General features: G+C 36.2%; 1 protein-coding gene across 3 annotated transcripts; it reads right to left on the bottom strand.

Moving 5' to 3' along the window:
* Positions 1-1,932: 1,932 nt before the first annotated feature.
* On the bottom strand, positions 1,933-20,237 carry LOC140973538 (separase). Of its 3 annotated transcripts, XM_073436422.1 has the most exons (27): positions 19,460-20,237; positions 19,128-19,305; positions 18,921-19,031; positions 16,435-16,569; positions 15,917-16,332; positions 15,647-15,752; positions 15,403-15,528; positions 13,837-14,130; positions 13,647-13,763; positions 13,327-13,548; positions 13,086-13,213; positions 12,841-12,979; positions 12,350-12,646; positions 12,173-12,262; positions 10,390-10,635; positions 10,174-10,297; positions 9,285-10,076; positions 8,222-8,459; positions 7,507-7,609; positions 6,510-6,704; positions 5,260-5,315; positions 4,947-5,173; positions 4,628-4,856; positions 4,019-4,322; positions 2,953-3,192; positions 2,683-2,770; positions 1,933-2,575 (listed from the first exon to the last, which is right to left on the bottom strand). In XM_073436422.1, the coding sequence occupies exons 1-27, from the start codon at positions 20,143-20,145 to the stop codon at positions 2,154-2,156; spliced, it is 6,309 nt and encodes a 2,102-aa protein (XP_073292523.1). In that variant the 5' UTR covers positions 20,146-20,237; the 3' UTR covers positions 1,933-2,153. The 3 variants fall into 3 exon arrangements, with proteins under 3 accessions (XP_073292523.1, XP_073292524.1, XP_073292525.1); XM_073436423.1 differs by lacking the exons at positions 18,921-19,031; positions 19,128-19,305; positions 19,460-20,237 and adding exons at positions 17,069-17,126; positions 17,776-18,131; XM_073436424.1 differs by lacking the exons at positions 18,921-19,031; positions 19,128-19,305; positions 19,460-20,237 and adding an exon at positions 17,776-18,131.
* Positions 20,238-23,439: the final 3,202 nt, after the last annotated feature.

Here is a 23,439-nt window from a genome sequence, read left to right as displayed (position 1 = left end):
TCAGTTTACAGATCGCACACTCAAGCTCAAAATTCATTGTATTTATTCGTAGCATTCAGGCTACCAGTTAGAGCTATTCAATTAATAATTGTATAAATGTTGATAGACTAAGAGTTTCAATTTGGCAGTGTATAAGATCAACTGAAGTGGATTATTACAATCTGTTGTAATATATCAAAGTTTTTAACTAAAATCCTATCCTCGTGATAGAAAGGGTGACGTATGAGCATTTGAAGTATCTGAACATCCATAAAATATGTGTTCATTTCAGTTATACTCTCAGTTTTACATTATAACATCCTTCAGTATTCAATCTATATTTCAGTCTAATTCCGTAGTTTTATCAGTTAACTGATTTATATAGATAAAAAAGATTTTAGGATCAGTTCCTCAAAAAACTGATTCATATTTGAAAAAGAAATCAAAAATCCAAAATATTTATTCAACCCTCCCCTTTTATAAATACTTAAACTACCTTAACCGATCCTATCCACCACTGGAATATATCTTCTATCTTGAGCTTGATTTCTTCTTCGACTTCGTTCACCATTGCTACATAAACTTCCTTACCAGACTTCATGGCTTTCCACGTCTGGGAAGCAGAAAAAATGGATTTTCGTTCCTTGGTCTTACCATGGTATATGATTTCTTCTTGGTTCGAGGTTCAAAGTTTGACATTCTTGTACCGACAATATATTATTGCATGATTCATTGCTAACCAATCTATTCCCTAAATAACATCAAACTCCACCATGTTGAGTTAGTCAACGTAGCTTGGAATGTGTGTTCCTTGATACATACTTTGCAGTCTCTGTGCACTTTATGTGTTTAAGTTGTTTTACTCGTGAGAGTGATTGTTCTAAAAGATTCAACAAATATCTCAGGACTAAGTCCTAACTTTTAGTGGTTTCTCTTAGATATAAACGAATAAGTGACACCACAATCAAACAATACATAGGTTGATATTATATCTCACCACAACAGAGCCATAACAAATCAAATATCAAAGTTCGAAAATTTCTTTACCATTTCAAATGCAAATCATAACAGTGCCTTCAAATAATTTCAAACATGCTTTTAATTATAACGATTATATTGAAGTGAAACGAAACAAATAAATAATATATCAAATTGAATGAATATATCACGTCGAGCGTATTTTCAAATACATATGTATGGTTTAATTTATAATTCCACTCACAGAATAATGTTCAATACGTGGAGAGACTCGATGTTGGTTGTTCAAAATAAATAGCATTTGGAAAAGACCTGGTGCTTGAAAAGCTGCTACATACCTTCAACAAAGGATTTCTTTGGTTTGAATTTCTCTTTAAGAAATTATGTGTGTGTGTGTGTATATATATATATATATATATTGTCGGTGGCATGACCAACATGAATTCGCAAAATAAGTTTTTAAATAATGATTTTTAACATTTACACAATATTATATATTATCACATTGTCTTGTCCATTTAAAGTTTTGTCCCTTTTAACTTAATTGATCACATGATCTTTACATTATTAATACATTACATTGTTCGATTCTTACGGGCTGAAAATTTTTTGCAGCAAATGTTAGATATAAGAAATTCGAGAGTTGAATAAATTACAACAATTGTTGAATAAAACTAAGTTTCTCAAGTAATTCATGCCTCGATAAAATTTAAAATGGCCCCAAAAGAACTACAGTTGTAATTACCTAAACATTTAAGCTGGTATTCTAATTGTTCTATTTGATTAGCATCTTTTAATTCCACTATTTTTTAAGTTTGATCTTCCCATTAAATTTTAATATAAAATTATGGATTTTCAACAATTAATTTCTAACTTTTTTGGGTTGCTTTAAGTTATTTCCTTCTATACGCTTCAAGTATTTTCCCTTTAACTTCAAATTCACACAGACTCAATGTCTCATGAGTACAAAAATTCAATGCCATCGTATACGAATTGTGTCCATGTAAACCTTTCCGTGCAATCTTGGTTGCTACATAAGCATTTCTTACAACAGAAGACAGCATAAAAAATTTAAAAAATTATCACTTTCCTATACATAAACAGATCTTACATATCTTTCAACTCCCTTTGTTATTAAATCTGTCGATTAAGAGCACTTCTAGACACAAATATTAAATTAAATTTCAGGATTTATTTTATACGTCTTTTCTTTTAATTATACCTGTGGGAACACCATAACAAACTGGTGAAGCTCCAATGAGATAACCAAGAGTGCAGGCTTCTCTAGCTTGTGCCATGAATGATCCAATCCTTCGCCGATGATTACATGTCGAGGACTTGCAAGTCTGTACAGTTAAATCACATTCGGTACATTCGGCTGATCTTTCTCTCAACCAAGCATTGAGCATTGCCTTCCCAAATCTGTCGATATCTTTGTCTGTTACTTCCCACAGATTAGCGATGATGACAGGTGACCCTGCTATCAGGTAAGAAATGGGAGCCCCTAGTGGTACATAACTTCCTTTCAGATAAAGAGAACCACTACTGCATCCAAGAAGTAGAGAGGCAGCACACTTGTTGAGTTTTTGAATTTCGTGACCTGGAATGTATTGAGTTCCTGAAACACCGAATTTAATGAAAATATCAATAAAGTTCCATAAAATCAAGGTATGGTGGAAGTGGATCCAAAGTGAAATAATTGTTTCCTCTCGTGCATTTTTTTACCGCTTCCATGGCCAAAATAGATGAAGAGGTCGTGGTTTTCCAAGGCATGCGTCAGTTCCTCAATTGTCGGTACAGATCCACTCTTTCCCTATTGTGGGAAGTTTGTTCAAATAATTAAAAATAGATTAGCACGTGAATATGTGCAAAAAATGCTTGCTGATGATGGATGTTTAAAGTTAGAAAGTGATTAAAAGCAGAGAACTTGACCCGTCTTAGAAAAAATTTTGGTTTATTTTCTAACTTTGGTAGTAAAAATGTAGATTAAAATACCTCAATGTTTTGATCTTTGAACCAATTCTCGAACTCAACCTGCGTCCTCCTGAGATCACCGTCTGGATTCAACAAATAATATGAATCCAGGGGGTCTATCAATGGAATGGATGGAATAGTTGGTTCCATGAGTCCTTGGTTTTGGCAGCATCTATCAAGTGTTACAAAAATGCTACCAACAGAGGGCATTCGGTAGACCTCCTGGTTTCTCAATATTGGCAGATTCTCCCATGGAAGCATCTGCAGACAAAAGTTATGATGATTCTCAACAGTATGAGCATAGGAACTGGAAGAAACCTAGTCCTTTTGAATAATTCCAATTGCAGAATAGTAGAGGAATAAATCATCATTATCATCATAACATATTCCCACTAGTTGTAGGATCGACTACATGGATATTACTTCTCCAAACTAAGCAATTTTCCCACATGTTATCTCTTAAACCAAGATCTAAGATATCCTCAACACTTTTATTCAAGTTTTCAATAGTCAACCTCTTCTTCTACCGTTCCATTAACTTGTCGATCTAAGATATGTCAGATTGAGGCCATGTTTGGTCTTTTGTTCACATGACCAAACCATGTTAGACGTTTCTTTCTAATCTTACCATCCGGGGGCTCCACCTAAATAGCTCAAAATCCTTTCATTCCTAATTCTATCTCTGCACGTTTTCACACACATCCATCTTAACATATGCATCTCTACTATTGCCATATTATACATATGTAGTCCCGTAGTAGCCAACACTCGAGCTATAAAAAATATAGCTGGTCGAACAATAGTCTTATAACATTTTCTTTCAATCTCGCAAACATCCTTCTATCGCATAAACCTCCTGATGTCATCTTCCATTTTATCCATCCTACTCTAATCTTATGGTCTATATCATATCTAATGTACTCAGTCTTTTGGCTAATAGATCCTAAATAGTGAAAAGCTTCAAACCCTAATGCTTCCATTTACTGGGAGAAAAATTCTGCTTAAAGTCATTGGAAGATCATTTATTGACATTATAAAATGCTACCATGCAAACATATTTTTAGCAATTAAATGACACACCACATACCTGCAGCTCAAAATCCAAAACCAAAATGATTGGTTGTCTCCTTGAGTATCCAAATAGGTCAAAATTCTGTGATGTTCCTAGTGTTGTTTTGAAGGCTAATTGTAATATATTTTCAAAATCGTTTACTCTTTTAGATGATGCCTCAGACCCCAGACTGACATAGCAGTTTTTGTTGATAATATGTTGCAAAAGATGTTCATCTTCTTCACAAAGCTTCTCTTGCAATGATTCGAGAAAACTGAGATCAGGCCACTCTCCCAGTAAAAAATATTTCCACGTTCCTAGCCACAAGTCTTCCATATCCCTGAACATGAATGGCATTTTGATATGGAGTTAGCCAATTTTAGCAATTTTGAAAATAAACCAATGATTTTATAGAACAAAATGTTTGTGGCACAAAACATCAGGGTTAGGAAATGTAAGAAATAGCAACATTCATTTTTCTTAACAAATAAATCTGTTACTTTTTCAATGTAAAATATAAATAGGCTCGCAAGTGGGATATGGTAGTATGGGAACGAGACAGGTTCTAGTGGCCAAGTGTTCCAATGTAGAAAATCACTACAACCCACAAGTGTCAGACAACATACATTCAGATATAGTACTTACTGCAAGAATTTAGACAGGCACTCGTCAAGTTGATTTCTCTGCAACCACCACGATGACGTGTTATCCTTTATATATTCCAAGAAATACTCCGTTGATGAATAATAATTCCCCTCTAGTACATGTCTAAACACGGGGGCTATGTCATCGATGACAGAGGACACCCAAGGACACTGCCACCGCTTGACAAAATCTTTGCAGTCAAACACAACTGAGTTGGAACTTGAATCATCTGAAGTTTCCCATAAAAAGTTAACACGTGTTAAATTCAGCATGAGAAAATGGAAGTAAATTTTACAGCAGAACATAAATACTATAAGACCTTCCAAAGTTGTATGCACAGGGAGAAGTATGGCATGCTGATGTTCTGAAGTCAAATGAGACAACATAATCCATGCTCGAATGATGAGAGAACAACCCAAGAGCTCTCTCAATAAAATAGCATCAACACCCGAAACCAAGCTGATGCAGATAACAGGACTCGAGGGAAGATCCCGAAAAAAATTATGAATAAATTCTTCGAGATCATCACAGGACTCGGGTGAAAGCCTGGGATATAGAAGAAGGTTAGACAGGTAAAACTGAATAAAATAGCAAGTCAAACATGTTTCATTCTCAAATCATATAAGAAAAACCTGAGAGAGTCGGGTGTATCTGAAAAAGTTGATGCTGAGTTTGGAAGTAAAGAATCCTGTTATAGGAAAAGTTAAAAGCGGAAAAGGTAAGCCAGTAAGGAGAGGAAGATCCATAATCAAATCACAGCTCATTCTTTATAATGCGGAAATGGGAACAAAACCACGTCAGTCAAGAATCATATCTATTTGTGGACAAAAAGGGAGAAAAATAATAATATATTACGTGGCAACTTTTCATCTAAAAGAAACTAAAGAGAACTGCTGACAGACAATCAAACTCTTTAGCACTGAAAAGTAGCCATGTAAAATTGCACAGATCAACACATCAACAAAGAGTGCTCACACAACAGAAAATGAAAGCGAACTTCCTTTTCCTTTTACATCCTTGATTCTTGAATGACCAAATGAATTATGTAGGCAATTCTCATACAAGATTCACACAGAACCCACCCAACCACAAGATTCCAGTGTACCAGAAGATTTGTAAATCAGAGTTCTAAACAAAAGACTGCACACACCACAATAAAAAAAATTGAATGAGCAGTTCTGAACACAACACCTTTCATCCAGAAGGCCTTCCCAGACGAGGTGAGCAATCACTTTCTCTTCACCAAAGCACCCAAGAAGTACAAGTGGCATAATCCCATTTTCTTTTATTTTCCTCTTCAACACGTTTGGAGAAAAATATTTATTTGAACTTTATTGTGATTAACGGAGGGGGAAATGGAAAGTTTAAGCAATTCGAAGGTCGGTCTGAAACAGTTTTTACATTGAACCATGTTGCAATTGTCAATACCATGACGAAATGAAAAATGGCAAATTTAATTTGGTAGCTCTTGAACTGTTTTTATGTTTGACGTCCTATACTCGATCCTCAACAATTGGGATTCTCAGAGTGAACCTATCAATAATTTGTAATTTGACCAGTGAAAAGCGCAGAATAAATGCAGCCAAAAGAAGAATTTGAGGCATAAAAGATTGTCATGAACATTGAAGAAAAGAAATCAAAGAAGTGTTTCTACGCATGACAATTGAAAAATTAATATTTTCTTCTCCGAGGGCAATGCCGAGGTTAGAAAATTTATTGTTTCCCAAGAGTTTGATTCAACAGCTACAACAAAGGGTGACACGACAACACCTAAAAAAGTAGAATAAATTTTTCACAAAAAATAAGACCAGAAAGATGTTCCATCACAAAACAAGCACCGATGTTGATAATTGTTGGCAAAGAACATCTCCAGAATTGATACCTCAGAATCTGAAGCAATTTGACTATGTTGCTTCTGCGCGGCAGTTGAAAAAACTTGTCGATTAAGATGAGAGCCGAGTGAAGCTTGATGGAAGAAGGAACTCCACTGACTTTCCAAACCTTCTTCACTTGGCAATAAAGAAAAATGCTTAATTGATGTAGCAAGCACATATACAATTGCCAGCAGCCTGGAAACCTGGAAAATGATTGTAAATAACCTTTAACTCCTAATAATTGGTCAAGCAAAAAAATACAAATGAATGAACATATACATTATCGATGAAAAAGAAAATCGCCTTCAGATGATTTGCATACATGGTTGAATGATTTTTTTTTTTTAAATGAATCACTTGGGGTCAATATGGTAGCAAACTTGTGTGGGAGAAACTTACTTTTAACCAAATGTTATAAACACAAACTTCTGCTTCCAAAATTTTGATAATCTTGATAATTCAAAATTTTGTGTTCCAAATTATGCTTTCTAGATTGAATGATGAACAGATACAAAATTTACAATTTAACCGATGAAGCTGCAACTTTCTACAAACTAAGATTTAATTTAGTTAATGATGACAATCTGAAATGCCATAATATTCCTTGTCATTATGTTTCCATATGCTCATGCTGGGCAATTAATTATAAATATAAATAACACCCTATGCAAACTAACATCATAAAACCCAATGTGGTGCATTAGGGTTCACCTTTGGTATTCCCTGGTTACCTTGGCTTTCAAAGGGGCAGATCCCAGGTAAATAGGGTATTTCTATTAAGCAGATTGAAGAATTGATACTAAGTTGAACCTTGTCAATGAAAGCTGTTTCTAGGTTTAAAAAGTGGTTGGACGATATGCTTTCTTTGAGAGACGGACATGAGCTAATTTCATAGTTAGGAATAAAATTAAACAAAAAAATCCCACAAGTTCGGCCTAGACAGAAGAAATATCCATTTATTTAGATAATTGATACAGGTGTAGAAAAAGAAGAGCAAGTTCTAACCTTTTGAAAAAGTAAGGGAACTTCATGACAAAGTGTGAAAGCTAGCTTCAACAGAGAAACTGTAACTCTTGTTTCAATGCACGAGAGCTCACAACAAATATTCCTGCTTGACAGAAAATAGTGTTGAACGAAAAGGTCAAACAAAGGTATCGACAAACAGAATGTCATATCCTGAAAACAAAAGAATTCATAAGAACTTAACTTGTGGGTTGTCAGTATAAATATTGGAAAAACCATTTGCATTATTTTATTGCTCAGCATGTACAACCTTTATGGCATTGCAAGGGTGGGTCAAAACTTGAACATGCTTAAAAAGCTTCCACTAGGTAGTTTAAACTTAAAACAATAATAATGGGTAAGTTCACAAGTATCACCATAGGGGATGATTCTATTAAGCAGGACCAACCTTTTGGAAAGATACACGTAGATAAAAAGATACACTAATCCAAATCAAAAACATACTACAGAGTTCAGCCATGATCCACCAAGGTTGCAAGAACAAACGTAACCTGACATCATGATCATTTCTTTAAAAACCAAACATTTTGGGGAGCGAAGGAATCAAACACAATATGGGCCATAGTTCATAGTAAAGCAATGGTACATCAGTATATGAGATGTTTATTATGATGGTTCTCACAAGGAACTGAAAGATCTTTTATACAACCATAAACATGACATTTGAGAACAAGTTGCACAGGCATGATCTACACACCTCTCAAACTGCCAAGGATAACTTTTTAAAGTGAACCAGCAAATATAATAAAGAAGTGCTGCACGCTCAACTGCTAATAAATCTCCAGGAAACTGCTTCCCGATAGACTCGATCAAGAAAACAAGAGTAAGTGAAGAATACTTTGAACAAGACGGATTTCTGCCAAACAGTACAGCCGTGCTTCGTCGCAGAAGTTTGTGTGCTTCATGAGCATTACCACAGACACCAGAAAATTTCCCTACAGAGTACACAAAGAAAAATCATGGAAATGGAAATAAAAGGATTTCAATATGATTATATCAACGATTGGATATAAGGTTCAACACAAAGGCCAGCTTGCTAAGGCTTACATAAACATGCACACATCAAACAATGTATAGGCATATGGTTTATCCATAGTCCAGGCAGTTTTTCTACGAATATACAGGAAACGACTCTCAAATATGTAATCTGATCGACAATTGCATTAGCAACCAAGGAACTCTTCTCACACTAGACAATCTTGACGCCGGATAATCCAGCTGAGCAATAGCACAGCTTTGTCGCAACCGTAATAACATTACAAGTCATCGTGCGCATGAAATGTAACGGTATTTGAATATTAGCGACGTGATGTATGCTTTTGACCTTAAGAAAATACACATGGAAGTTCTGAAACATCTCATGCATGCAAATGAAGGAACTCAGATAGGTCAATACAATCTAATCAATTCACGTCACCTTCTTCAACAATAAATCAATATACAAGTCTGCAGTCCAACGAAAGATATTGGGAAAAAAAAAAAAGAAGAGGCTATTTATACTGATTTTCTTAGTTGTTTCTATATGATTAATCTGAGGAGCCACTAGGGTGTGCACAACAATGAGCACTGCAATGCTAGTTAATCAATCAGATTGGCTGTTTCAAGAGACATTTCACTTATGTTTGACGAATTTTTTGGATCAAAAAATTTTCAACATTTTTATTTAACAGTTATTTTTTCGAAGAAAAAAAAACTCATATTTCAAAAAACCATCTTAAAAAAATGAAAGCACAAAAACAAGGAAAAAGCATTCCCTATACCTATGCTAATGAGAATTCTTAGTGAAAGTTTTCGGTAAACAAGCTCCCACTCCATCCATATCAGTTTATTCAGACTGCCACGGTCGACTGCCTCAAGGTGAAGACAGTGCCAACATTTCATTTTGTTGCAAAGAGATGAGATGTCATTTTGAAAATCAGCAACAGAAAAGTTCTCTAATCCAGGCATATCATGATCATAACAAGAACCAGATGTAGATGCATGTTCAGTTGCTAAACCAACAGTGTGGTCAATTTTCCTGTCACCCAGTACAATCTCACTGGTGTTCTCTGTAGAGCGATATGTGGATCGAGTTATCCTGCGATTTTGGTAACCTACAGCATCCAGTCTCTGTGTGGCGGACTTCGACTGCTTTGTCCTTCTAGATCTTTTGGATTCAATTTTCGAAACAGATTCATCACCAAGAGAAGAAGCATTAGTTTCCAGAAAACCAGTGAGGTGTCTAGAAGACGAACTCTTTTTGCAAATGCCCTTATCAGTCCTAGCTTCTTCTAAGGTGAACTCGAAATTCCTCCACTCTGAATTATTTAGTTTGTCTAAGGCTAACTGATACAAGCGCTTAGCCTTAAACAATCCCTTCGTAGAATACGGTTCTCCAGCACTACAGGAACTGCTTAAGAATAAATCTCCAAGTTTCTGATTGAGAGAAACTTCCAGCATACACGCACATTTTTCACAGGATATGACAGCGTGGTAGTCAACTAAGGTTTTTGTCGCACTGGTCAGTTCCTTTTCAGCTAAGCACCAGAGCTTTTGTTTGCAGTATAGTTTTCCTGAAAGAATTTAGGGCATAGGTTAAGACAACTTTATGCCATAGCTTTCTAACCATGGGTAATTAAGCCCATTGGAGCAGGAAGTGCATAAATTTACCTAAAACGGAAGAGAATGAAATTTCAAAAAGTGGCAAGCTCTTAAATTGCGAAACATTTTTGCCCCATCGTAGAAGCATTTCAGCTTCAGATCCATTTCCAAGAATCTCATGGACAACTCCAACCTATGAAAGCCAATGAAATGAGACATGGTCATATTTGTTCTAAAAATATTAGTTTCAAAATTATGGTTCATATGAAATTTTTGCATCGTTACCTGTAATATGCTTTCAAGATAACACCTAAGAACATTCCATGGAGTAAGAACACATCCTTCATAATCACAAGAACCTTTGATCATCATTACATCATTTTCTTTAAATGTCTTGATGCCATAGTAACTCTTTTCAAAGATTTCCCCATTTTCATCATATGTCTCTGTTATTTTCTCTACTGAATATTCAAATTTTTGCTGTAAAAGTTTACCACGCAAGCGATGGGCTTCTTTGGCATATGAAAGAGCCTGTAATAAATTGATGACTTCGTTAAAGAAATTTAGTTCACTCGAAAAAATTGTGCCACTGCTACCTTTTACAACATGGAGCTACATATAAAAAAATATTAATCAAACATATTGCAACATTCCCAAGCCATCTTATCTTATAGGATTCTAATTAACGTAACTTGCGTTGCATCAGCAACTAGCATCCAGGGAAACTGTCAAAAGAGAACTTTGCGAGTTCATCTTAGGCAGCAACATTCTTCTAATGGAGAAGCTATCCCTGCACCTCGTCTACCCTCCCAGAACACGCTTTAACCAAGATGGTATGAGTTGATAGGTGTACGAAAATAACTCGTGTGGCAGTTCCAATCTCCTCATCCTTCTTCTTGGTGTATAAATTAGACACGAACCGTCCCTTTTCTTTATATTTTAAAATTTTTGTTTCTTTGAAAATTTAACACACATAGAAAATTAGCGACCACAAAACAAGTTTCTTGAACATTGTTTTCAACTTGTATAAATTTTAAGCTATTGGTGTTAAAATGCCTTTGAGCATCCTCAACTTGAATGTGGCTCCAAAACCTTCTCGATGATACTAGGCGGCCCTCGACCGCACCGCCTATAAATGAGGCGGGTGTTTTAGGCGACCCAAGCTATACGGTGTTGGGGAGGCGGGTCGAGGCGGCGAGCAGACGGACGAGGCGGGCAGTGAAGATTTTTAAGTTGTAGTCAACAATTTTAAAAACCTAGTCAACAAATTTAAAAACTTATTCAACAATTTTAAAAACCTAGTCAAAGTCAACTAATTTTAAATATAAAAACCATAGCACACCTCACTTTCTTTATTTTATTTTTGGTTTTCACTCTCAACTCTCAAGTCTCAACCACCACACACAGTCTGCCGCCGCCGACCGCCGCCAGCAATCTGAATATTTAGGTTAGGCATTGCATATTTATTATTTATCATACTTTTTTATAATATTTCAGATTTTGTTTCAAAAATCAAATTTTTTTCCTATTATTAATTTATTATTGATTGATTGTTGAAGATTAATGACGGAAAAAGATAAACAACCGGAGTTGGAATTTAAGCCAAAGTCTAATGATATTGTTTGGGAATATGGGGTGTTATATAATAAAGAGAAAAGGGATTGGATCACATGTAAGTTGTGTAAGAGGCTTAATAAAGGAGAAGTTTATAAGACGAAGCATCATATTGCGGGTATTGTAAGACAAGTTGGATCACATGCAAGTTGTCTGGGAATATAGGGTGTTATCTAGATGATATTATATTGTATTAAGCTTCTTTGTGCTTAAACATTATTTAATGGCACATTTTATATAAAAAATTATGAATATTTGTGATAATATTGCTAGATTATCTATAAAAAATTACTTAAAAAAATTCAGCCGCCTTGGCACCACCTAGGCGGCCAAGGCGGTAGGCGGTCACCGACCACCCGCCAACGTCTCCCGCCATTTACAACCTTCTCATTACATAACTCGAATGTGAAAGTGGATGAATATATACAAAAGAAACAAATTATTTTTAAGCTACCTCAATCATCCGCCCAGTTGAAATAAGTCTACCAGCAAATTTGTAACAGTGGTGTGAGTGGAGAAACATTGAAGCACTGGATATCGGAACCTACCACAAGGAAATGAGGCTAAATGAACAGGTATCTTTCACCTTAAAATTATCTGAAAAGTGATATAAATTTCTGGAAGTGCTTACATGGGAAATAAGATCAGAAGCAGTTTGTTTAATCTCCTTATCTATGTGATGGAATCCAACAACAAGCGGATTCAGTTCATTCATGCAACTCTTCCAGAATTCATTAGAGTCACAAAGCTCATTCCATTGTTTAGAAAAATCTCTCATCAACTTGTGATTTATAGGTGAAACACAAAGAGCATGACCAAGCCTTAGATTTCTCCAAAGCTCAGTCATGGTCTTTTCCAGACTGAAGTTCTTTCGGTTAAACAACTTGATCACTACATCATATATCCCAGGTAGAATTTCCACATAGCCCTAAAAAGAAAAGGTGAAAGAAAATGAGATGTCTAAAGTCACAAGCTTGTCAAGACTTCATAAACATTGCTGACCAACTAACACAAATGACTAAGTCGGGATGGGTTCAAGTCACAGAAGGTTGTGAGTTTGAAAGGATTAAAAACTTGGTACAGGTGGCTCCATGGCCCATAAAAATAAATAGCAACTTTTACCTTTATAGATAACAAATCGATGACCAGATACCACAGATATAACATATCTTCGGACTTCACATCGTATTGATTATCTGAATAGCCATGTTCTGAGTTCAAACAGAGTTCTACAGCAGAACGAATATCTTGAATAAATTCACTGTCAAACCAAGGCCAGCAAATCATTAAACAAGTTAAAGTTACCCAATCATCAAATAGAAATGTATAACCAGCCAGATTGCAATAATTCTAAACTGGAGACTAACCTTCTTTGTAACAAAACAATTGAATTTGGTACTGTCTCCTGGGTGCATATTGCGTGTAAAACATATGCATGGATCAGGAGATGATGAACTTGAGAATTGAAAGTTTTGTTTGTGCCATAAATTGACTTCTGTTTTCCAAGATATTTCATGTCAAACAAAAGGCAACTATAAGAGCCGAATTCATTCATCAATAAATGGTGCAATTAAACAAGAAGTTTATAAATATTTGACTGATACTTACCAATATAGTTATAGCGGAAGATAGGCACTTGGTGCACTCCTCAAGGCATTCTAATCCAAGAGCCCTTATAACTCTTCCTTTTTCAATCAGAAGTCTAGATTTCTCTAAATTATGATCTTTTGTAACATAAACTTCTTCTAAAAGGACTTCAATGATTTTCATTCGCATCGTGTGACATAATCTCGGATTGAGGTGACTATTTTCTTCATAAGCAAGAAGCTCCTAACAAATTCCAAGTAAGAAATGTGGGCATCAAATGGCATCCAATTCAAAGATAACATAAATTAATAAAGCATCTGTAAAAATGTGGAGAAATGGACCTCTTCCAATATTTTTCCAATATCTCTTCTAGACATTTCAGCAGAAGATGGAAGCAGGGAATATAGCATCATACCATGCTCCAATGATGAATTATCTTTTGACCGCATGAATCCTATCTGAAAAAAGTCTACAGTCACACAAAGTAACGTTGAACGACACCAATGCCAGGAATGAGCCAATAAATGTTACCTTTACCCACTCTTTTACAAAAGATGCAGGAGTTGGCAGCGTCGCTATCAAATTTTTGGCAACTGACCAGTTTCTAAGGCATTCTACCACAAAGCGATTTATCTTGCAACTACCTTCTTGATTAAGTAAATTTAGCAGAAAAGCACTTTTATCAGATGTCTCCTTGATATAATCTGCTATAATCTTTTCTGACAAATCATCTTGTGGCTTATTTAGTTTGTCAACATGCATTTCAGAGAGATTTATTGCATAGTTCCATGAAGCTTTGCAACATAAGTTTAAAGCTTTTATGGCCTGTGTCAAATTGAAACCTCAGTGTTAGCCATAACGCAGCCATAAATAAAAAAGCTAGAATGGCTAGATAAATGTTTGATTTGCCAAGCATAAAAGAATGGAAGATATTCTGTGGCTTATCTCCACATGACAGAACATTCATCAATATTGCAAGTTTTCTTTGAATTGCCAAGTCATAATAAAACAGCAAAAGTTAAGCCAAAAGTAACGTTCCAGAAAAGTAAATACACAATATATGATTTTCACTTTATTTGTTTCAGAAAATGTCAAAATCTTCTGTTCAGATATATTAGCTTCAAATAGCATGCATTTTAGACAAAATTCACTTTCCTTCCAGATCATCAGCATATAGGTGTCATGTCCTCAATTAGTATGGTGAAGCAAAAGAGCACTCTTAAACAAAAAATTGGCATGTTGATTACAAATAGGATAGTTTCCAAACAAGTAATTGATTTATTAAAAAAAACTAGATTGACAAACAGTCATTCTTACATGCAGTTTAACACAACAACAGTGAAATAAAAGGAAGAAAAGGAAAAACCCAAGCAGTAAGACAACCATAACTTGTATCGATCACTCAAGACTTCGATACAAGTCAAACTAAAACAAAGACTCATAAAAGACACAAAATTTGCAGTTAAACTCTTCATCAACACTTGGCAAGCACTTAAATCGTAAAATTTTCTAAACTCTTAAACACAAGCAAAAAAATTATTTGCACAAATCATAATTTCATATGAATAGAAAAACTAGATCCAAAGGATTTATACTATGTACCATAAAAAATGAAATCATAATCCTATAAAGAGTTATAAAAGCCCACAGGGTGGGCATCTATCCTCGAGGTGTAGCTAGGTTCAACCACCCTTGAACCTAAAATATAAATGCAAGCCAATGACAGCTATTTTATAGAGAGAGTGTTTTGGCTGTGAAATATGTCCTTGTGTGTTTTAAAGCCTCAAGGTGCCTAAATATAAAAATGGTGAATCCATTTTGGTCAAAAGGATTGACAAATTGTTAACATTGGTCGAAAGGCTTTAAAAAGGCATGTGCCTTGCCTTGCGCTAAGGCTTTAGATATCAACTAGCCTTAGCACTCCTTGAACAACTATGGTCCTGTATATATCTTCAAAAATTAAAATAGAAAGATGAAAGTGTAATTATTAAAATGCAACTAGAAACAGTTGTTAACATAATTAACAAATAACAATCAAAAAGAACATAATCGGTTGGCACTTAATGTAACTAAAACAGAAGTATCAGATAGAAATACCTCTTTCAACCGCTTATTTCTGTATAAAATGACAGTTAAGTTGTAGAGAAAAACGTAAAGGTACTTGAGCCTTTTGGATGGAATCCATTCAACTGAAATAACATGCTTTACCAAAAGGACACTTTCCTGCTAACAGAAGTAAAAATATATCAGAGTGTGTTCACAAGAGGGAAATTACTACTGTATGTCAATATTAATTTTATTAATTTGTCAAAAATATTGAATAGATTTAAATAACAAGAACCTTTTTGTTTTTGTTTAATTTGAATGAGAGTATGAGAGTAGCCACAACTACAAGGCATATCAATCTATGGTTGTCACCAGATATCTCTTTCTCCCTTTCCGTTGTACTGTATATATAAGCAAATGTGAAATATGTGGATAATCAAAGTGTTAGCTTATTTCAAACTCTTTGAACATGAGAGCCAAAAGAAAATATTGCAATAGGAAACTAATTATATTTTAGAATATATTATAAAAACCAAAACCTCGTACTGAGGAAAACGCAAGGTACCTGAGACATTGGAGAAAAATAGAGCAGAAATGATGAAACCCGTGGTGGATGATACCAAAATCATCTGGACGGAATGTACTCTCAGCCCCAGAGAAAATATCACTCCTTCTAGAATAAACAAACTCCGCCAATGACTGACAAAAAAATCTGAGAGCTTCCCAGTAAGGTGTGTACGGCATCCTAATTTGATGAGAGTTCTTGTCTTGAATGCAACCATTAAACTGGTCTTTAAATAAAGTAAAAGAAGAAGAAACTTGATTAAACAGCTCCTTGTTATCAAAGAAAATGTGAAATCCAGATCCCTCATTGGCATTGCTACAGTTTTTTATATTCTCTTCTTTTGATTGGTCACTTGCTGAACTCGCCAACAATCCAGCCACATAAAGCCTCAGAATAGAAGTAAAGACTGGAGAATCCTTTAAGAAATTCAAACAAATATTGTTACAAAGCGCAAAAAAAATTAAATTAATGCAAGGCGGTATATGAGAAGCGAAGAAATATAAAGTTCAAAATATTACCTCTTTACAGCCATCTGCTAATCTATTCAAATTTTTTGTAACAACACCACATAAATATACATTTGAACCCCGACATTTATTTGCACAGTAAGATACGAGTTCAAAAAAACCTCTTGTTGATGCATCCATTACGACCTGCCAAGTAGCACTAAAGCATATTCAGTAACTACCCTAAAAGATACCACCAAAAACCATACAAAACATTAAAGAGCAAGCGGAAAGAGAAAGTCAGTATTACGTAAAAGATTAATGAATAAAAAAAAAGGTCGTATGACATTATGGCAGGCAAGGCTAGGCCAAGTCAGACAACTTTCAACTTGTCTGAAAACTGATATTTACTCAGCAAAATGCTATAGTATAAAGATATGAAGAAAATAATGATGCCTGGAAGATGTCTCAAACGTATTCTCAACGAAGGGAATTCCAAAAATCCTTGGACCTTATTAATCAATAAAAGCAGGTGCAGTGTTCTCCTTTAGCTGGGCCCTTTTCAAGCCTTGATACATCAAATCTCACATTTTAAGTGACTCCCGCACGGGTGATTATGGATGGAAAATTACGTTGATGATAAGGTACTGTAAACATGCTAGGTGCAGAGAACACAGTTGCAGAGGAAGATAAAAAATTTATGTACCCTCCGTGATTCAGGATATTGAATCTGCCCCTCAATCCACCAGAGGCAGAGATATTACCTAAACAATACATGCTACTTATATAATGTGAATCGACTAGGATAATTCACCAAATCAACTTCCAGCAGCAAATATAATTATTTTTCTAAAATCCAGCCGAAAACAGGATAGAATCAAATAATTTCGACATAAAAAAATAAATGGGCTGTTACAATTTTACATAAACTTATAGTATACTTCTGCATTTAAGGTTTGAAGACGACCTCAAACCACTCAATAATCTGTAATAAAATTGGTAGGCATTTGGTTAACATACAATATGATACTTTAATTCAATATACAGCATCTAGAACCTAATTCGTTTGAAACAAGAAACAAAACTCACTTTATAAATATTAATACATCAAAGAAATTGTAAATTGTGGGCTGATGAACATAAAGAAATTATTTAGTCGATGGATTTCAAAACATCTTGAACCACCAGATGCAGTTTACAGTTTACACGACATGTCCCACTTCTATTTATATATGGATTTAATAGAAAAGCAGACTCATTATTTTCACCAATAATGACCCCACATAAAAAAAATCAAATAGGGCAATGAGGTCTTCACAAATTGAAGCTCAAACTTTAATCCTCAGCATGTAGATTAATTACAGTTCTTTTGTGTCTCGAGTATTGCAATAGAGTTCAATCTAAGAAATGTACCCCTGTTCCATAACATGCTTTGGAAAAGAAAACAAGGTGCCCTTGCTGCTTAAAACATGGATCTTGAGATTCATTTAATTGCTCAAACAGCTTTTGCAGGCCCTATGCCCCATAATAATTTAGTATACGGGAATTGCTCTCCAGGTTCGTTTCATTGCCAAACCCTTCCTTTTACTAGTTTTCAGTGTGGCGTTACAGATAATTTGTCTCCTATTTGATAATCTTTCAACAGCTGGACCGACTGTGAGAAGTCTAAAGTTTTTCCTGATGCATCCATTAGTATCCTCATAGATGAAAGCCCATTTTTCCAGAATACTCGTCTCATGTGACCAGAGAGAGATTTTAAGATAGTGTAGAATGTATTTTAACTACAAAAGATACACATTGATCTACAGATATATTGGTGACTTAGCCCAAAATAAAATGAAAGTGCTACACCAATTATGGAAGCCTATGTTGCATGGATACGGGTATGGGTATTGTATCGAATAACATACGGATACAGCGATACGGAAAATTTTGAAAATATAAGAAACGATACAGCTAGGATACGACAATTGTTAAAATATAAATATATACATATAAATTTAGTATTAAAAATTGAATAGATATGCGTATCTATATATTGTAGAAATATATAAATATATTTATGTAAATATACACAATGTACAACTTCAGAATAGTGATTTTTAAAAAAAAGCCGAAAAAAATTTCAAAATTTTTTCCGAAACGTGTTTCCGCCATGTCCATGGCGTATCTTCGTCGTATCCATGGCTTATCCGACTGGTCAAAAATGCAAAAAGTCAATGACACTGATTTTGTCGTATCCGACACGCGTATCCGCGTGTCGTATCCGTGTCATATCCATGTCCGATACATCAAAAAAAAATTATGAGTGTTCGTGCTACATAGATGGAAGCCTACTAAATGCACACTTGGGTCACTATGAAGGCTCATTAATCTAACTGTTTCTGAAACAAATAAATGTTTAAAGTTCAATTTTTTGTTTTTGTTCATAAAAAAAGTGTTGAGCATATATGACCCAATATCTTTTCGGTATGAATGATTTTTACATCCTCTTGGATTAGAATCATGGCTTAATTTGAACAGTAGACACATAAATGTTTTCCAAGGTCTGCAATTACCTCACATTCTGCAGCAAAATAATCCAGTACATATCTCAAAACATCAATGATGATGTCACTAGATAGCTCGTCTAGTTGAGAGAATAGGGAAGATAAAATCTTGAGGGCAACCTGCAAGAAACCAACACCACAAGAAAAGGAATGTGAACACTGTCAATTAGAACTTGACAAACGAAATAAACTTAAAGTTGAACTAATTACTTTCACCTTGTACATTTGATCTGGGGTATGTGATTTTTTGTACTCCTTAAAGGTAACCAAACAGAACTCGCATATCAACTCTACATCGAAATTCTTTATCTCCGATATCAAAAAGAGGATGGCTATATGCAAATTCACCACCAAAAACTGATGAAATTTCCCAAAGTCCTTGGCATCCAACATCCTAGAATTAATTAATTAACTAAAGGCATTGACAACTCAAACAGTCAAACCCATTAACACATATATTATACAATGGAGATTGATCATACAACATAGTGTAACATATAAGTGATTCCAACAACATAAACATGTGTTAATCAGTGCAATAGTCATACTTGAACAACGACTGGGACTCATTCACCAAAGCAATGACTCTCCAGAAATCTGCATCCTGTTTACTCCTTCTCTTAGCGACACATTTTACTAATGTCACTATTATCTCCAATATTAGAATGTTGAGCTCCCGATCAATGCTTTCCTCGTATAATTCAGGAACCAGTCGTGCTTTCGGTTTCCTTGATTTACCCTTTCGTCCACCACTGACGATCCCCGTAAGGCTCTCTAGCACGGAAAACCCCTCAGTTTCAGCCTCTCTGTACAGTTCCCAGTGCTCCAAACAGTGGATGTACCGAATTTTCTGCACCTCGACGGCATAAGGCTTGCCAGCGAGCTCCGGTGCGATCAAAGTGAGGCATTTGAGGCATAGGCGGTAAGTATCAAACATTTCCATGGCACAGTGGTGGGGGATTTTGGACGATTCCGAGAGGCGTTTGGGGATGATAGAAAGAGATTTGTGCAAGAAAGGCAAAAATTGTTTGGCTAGGGAGCGGAGGGATGCCAAAGGATTTTCGGGGGGTTTGGCTTTGGGCTTTTTGCTGGAGGCAGCGGCGGCGTTGGAGGGTTTGAAGTGCGGGGTGAAGAGGTTGAGGTGGGCGGTGAAAAGGAGGTTAATGTCGGAGAAATCTGTGGAGGTTTGGATTTTGGAGAGGATATTTTCTTCCGACGTGGGATCCCGTTCCATTGAAGCGACGGCGGCGGCGGTGGTGGGCGGAGGAGAAAGGTTTTGGAGTGAATGGCTAGAGTATCTGAAGGTGAAAATTTTTGGTTGGGAGACTGGGCGGGAACGAATGAATTGAAAGCGGCCGGGTCATTTTATACACCGGTTGAGATCTGAACCGGGTTTTTTCGTTTTTCCAGTTGATTTATACAATATTTAATTTAGCCTTTCTATTACCATGTTTTTCAATATTTTTATAACGGACTTTCTCCTAAAGAGTTTCCTTGACTTTTTGTAACTTCTGTTTACACTAGCACAAGATGCATGTATGTATAAAATACAGTAAATTTCGATGAGAATACAATCATGTTGTTGTGTTGTTCCTTATCTAAATTTATGTTTGATTTTTTATTATTACGTTTAGACCAACTGCCGCTTAATCACGTTTGCGCTTCGATAGCGATGTGAGCCCTATAGGGATAAGAGAAGTCTGGGAAAGGAACTTCAATGTGTTTTGGTGATCAAACTTACTCTTAGTCTGTTATATAATCATGAACAAATGTCAGACATGGCAATTGGCCGGGTTCGGTCCATATCGAGAAAATCCTGACCCTTAATCGTCCCGCTCGTGGCTGGTTCCAGGTCTAGTTCGACCATTTTTTATAATAAAAAAAACTTTAAGTCTAGCACATGTAGATATGAAAGAATTGAAAGATCAGATTCATGATTTGTGGGACAAGGTTTTTATTCACCCGAGTTTTTCTCCATGGGGCGCGCCGGTACTGTTTGTGAAGAAGAAAGATAGCAGCATGTGACTCTGCATCGATTATAGAGAGCTGAACAAAGTCGCAGTCAAGAACAAGTATCCTCTGCCTAGGATCGAAGACTTATTTGATCAGCTTCAGGGAGCATCAGTGTTCTCAAAGATAGATCTTCGATCAGGATACCACCAGCTGAAGGTGAGAGAGTTTGATGTGCACAAGACGACTTTCCGGACGCGTTATGGGCACTATGAGTTTATGGTGATGCCCTTCGGGCTGACTAACGCGCCAGCGATCTTTATGGATCTCATGAATCGCATATTTCAGCCATACTTGGATCAGTTCGTCATAGCCTTCATAGACGATATTCAGATCTATTCGAAGAGCAGAGAGGAGCACGGTCACCACTTGAGGACCGCACTACAGACTTTGAAGGACAGACAGTTATATGTCAAGTTCAGCAAATGTGAGTTCTGACTAGACAGAGTGGCATTCTTGGGCCACATTATTTCCAGGGATGGAGTCGAGGTGGATCCCAGCAAAGTTGAGCCATTCAGAAATTGGCCAGTGCCTAAGAGTGTGACAGGGATCGGCAGTTTCTTGGGATTAGTTGGGTACTACATGAAGTTTATTCAGGAATTTTCTTCTATTGCGGTACCTATGACCTCCTGGACGAAGAAGAATGCTAAATTCATTTGGGGATCAGAGTGCCAGGAAATTTTTGAAAAGCTGAAGCAAGCATTGATTTTAGCGTCAGTTCTAGCGATGCCATCAGGGCATGGAGAGTTTGTTCTGTATACAGATGCTTCAAAGTTAGGTTAGGGCGCAGTTCTGATGCAGCTTGACAGAGTGATAGCCTATGCGTCTAGACAGCTGAAGGTTCATGAGAAAAATTATTCGACTCATGACATTTCTTCTCATGACCTTGAGCTAGCAGCAGTAGTATTCGCCCTAAAGATTTGGAGACACTATCTGTATGGGGAGAAGTGCTAGATTTCACAGATCAGAAGAGTTTAAAGTACTTCTTGTGAGGCCCAATAACTATAATAGGCCCAGCCCATTTCCATTTAATTATTTAACCCAACCCATTTGTTAAATAGAAATCAGATCGCTCAATCCAGAAAGTTTCTCCATGCTTTCCCCTGCAACTCGACGATTTCTCCTTCTGTTTTCTGCTGTCCTCACGTAGCGTTTCCAGCAGCCGGATTTTTTTAGTGCAGCAGCTTAGCAACTTTCTTCCTCCTTTCTATTAGCTTCTTTCCTGCCGTGAATCGGAAGGTGATGAGCTCGATCGGTTTGTTTTCCAGCAGCTAGGTGCGTAAACTTTGATTCGATTTTAGGTAAGCTTCTAGTTTCGATTTTCTTGTTGATGTGCGGCTTATTGAGCAAGGAATCGAAGACCTTTATTTTTCCCCTGTTTTCAGCTGATTTCCAGCTTGTTTTTCTGACGTGAACAGTATTTCCGGAGACTTTTCCGGCGAGCCCTGTCCGCAAGATCACTGTGGTGCATTTTAGCCTTGATTCTTGAGGTATTAAGCTTGATATTTAAGATTTTGAAAGGGTTATAGGCTGCCCGGAATTTGATTTTTAACCGAGCCGATTTAAATTGTTTTAGTCAGTTGCAATACAGTATATTTATGTGTATAGCGAATGTATATTGTAGGTTTTATCGTTGGACGCTTCATCAGAAAGTCCTTAAGAAATTATCGTGGTATTGTAAGTTATAGTTGAGGTACGCTCAAACCTATATTATTATGATGCTTATATTGGCGTGTAAGAATATTCGGTGAATGTTGTTTGCTATTATGTGCCTTGAATTTTTATTCTGTTGCATTCATGCATTAAATTGTATTGGCATAACATATTGAGCCGTGACTCCTTTGACGGCCATTTATGTTGATTCTGTTGAGATGTATTGAGTCATCAGAGGGACGAGTGGGTTAGGATTAGCCACATTCCCAGATGATAGCTAGCGACGAGCGACTTAGCTACTCGCATTCTCGATGCTACGTGAATGGACGAGCGACGATTTGATGCTGCATTCCTGGCACGGGTAGCCACTGTTACTGTTGACGATGCTATTCGTTTGGACTCCATTTTGTATCAGTTATTCCATTGTTACCATTCATGCATCGCATATCATTGCATTTACTTGGTATTATTACATGTCTTTTATTTACGTCGTGATTTTACTGGTTTGTCGTACTGGGGTCCGACCCCTGTTTTCTTTTTATGTTGTGGTGTTTTTGATGCCATAGTAAGTCATTCCAGGGGATTTGACGCGTCAGGTAGAGCGTCAGCGAGTGGTACCCAGTAGTTAGTTGGTTTGTGTCAGAGTTCACAGATATCTATATATTATACTGGTTTGATACATTTTCCAGGGAGATGCCCTGTGTAGCTGTATGGTGGTGTTTTTATGTTGTTTTGGATTTTATTTGTGATATGTTGTGTCTAGTCCTGGCCAGTGCGGCTGTAGAATGTTTGTGTGGTTGATTGTGAACTTGATGTTATTTTCGAGCGTATAATGTTATTGTTGTGTTTTGAAAATTTTTTGGGA

The sequence above is a fragment of the Primulina huaijiensis genome, chromosome 3 (genome assembly GCF_012295235.1).
Source record: "Primulina huaijiensis isolate GDHJ02 chromosome 3, ASM1229523v2, whole genome shotgun sequence".
NCBI classification, from domain to species: Eukaryota; Viridiplantae; Streptophyta; class Magnoliopsida; order Lamiales; family Gesneriaceae; genus Primulina; species Primulina huaijiensis.
This window is presented reverse-complemented; position numbering and strand designations above follow the sequence as displayed.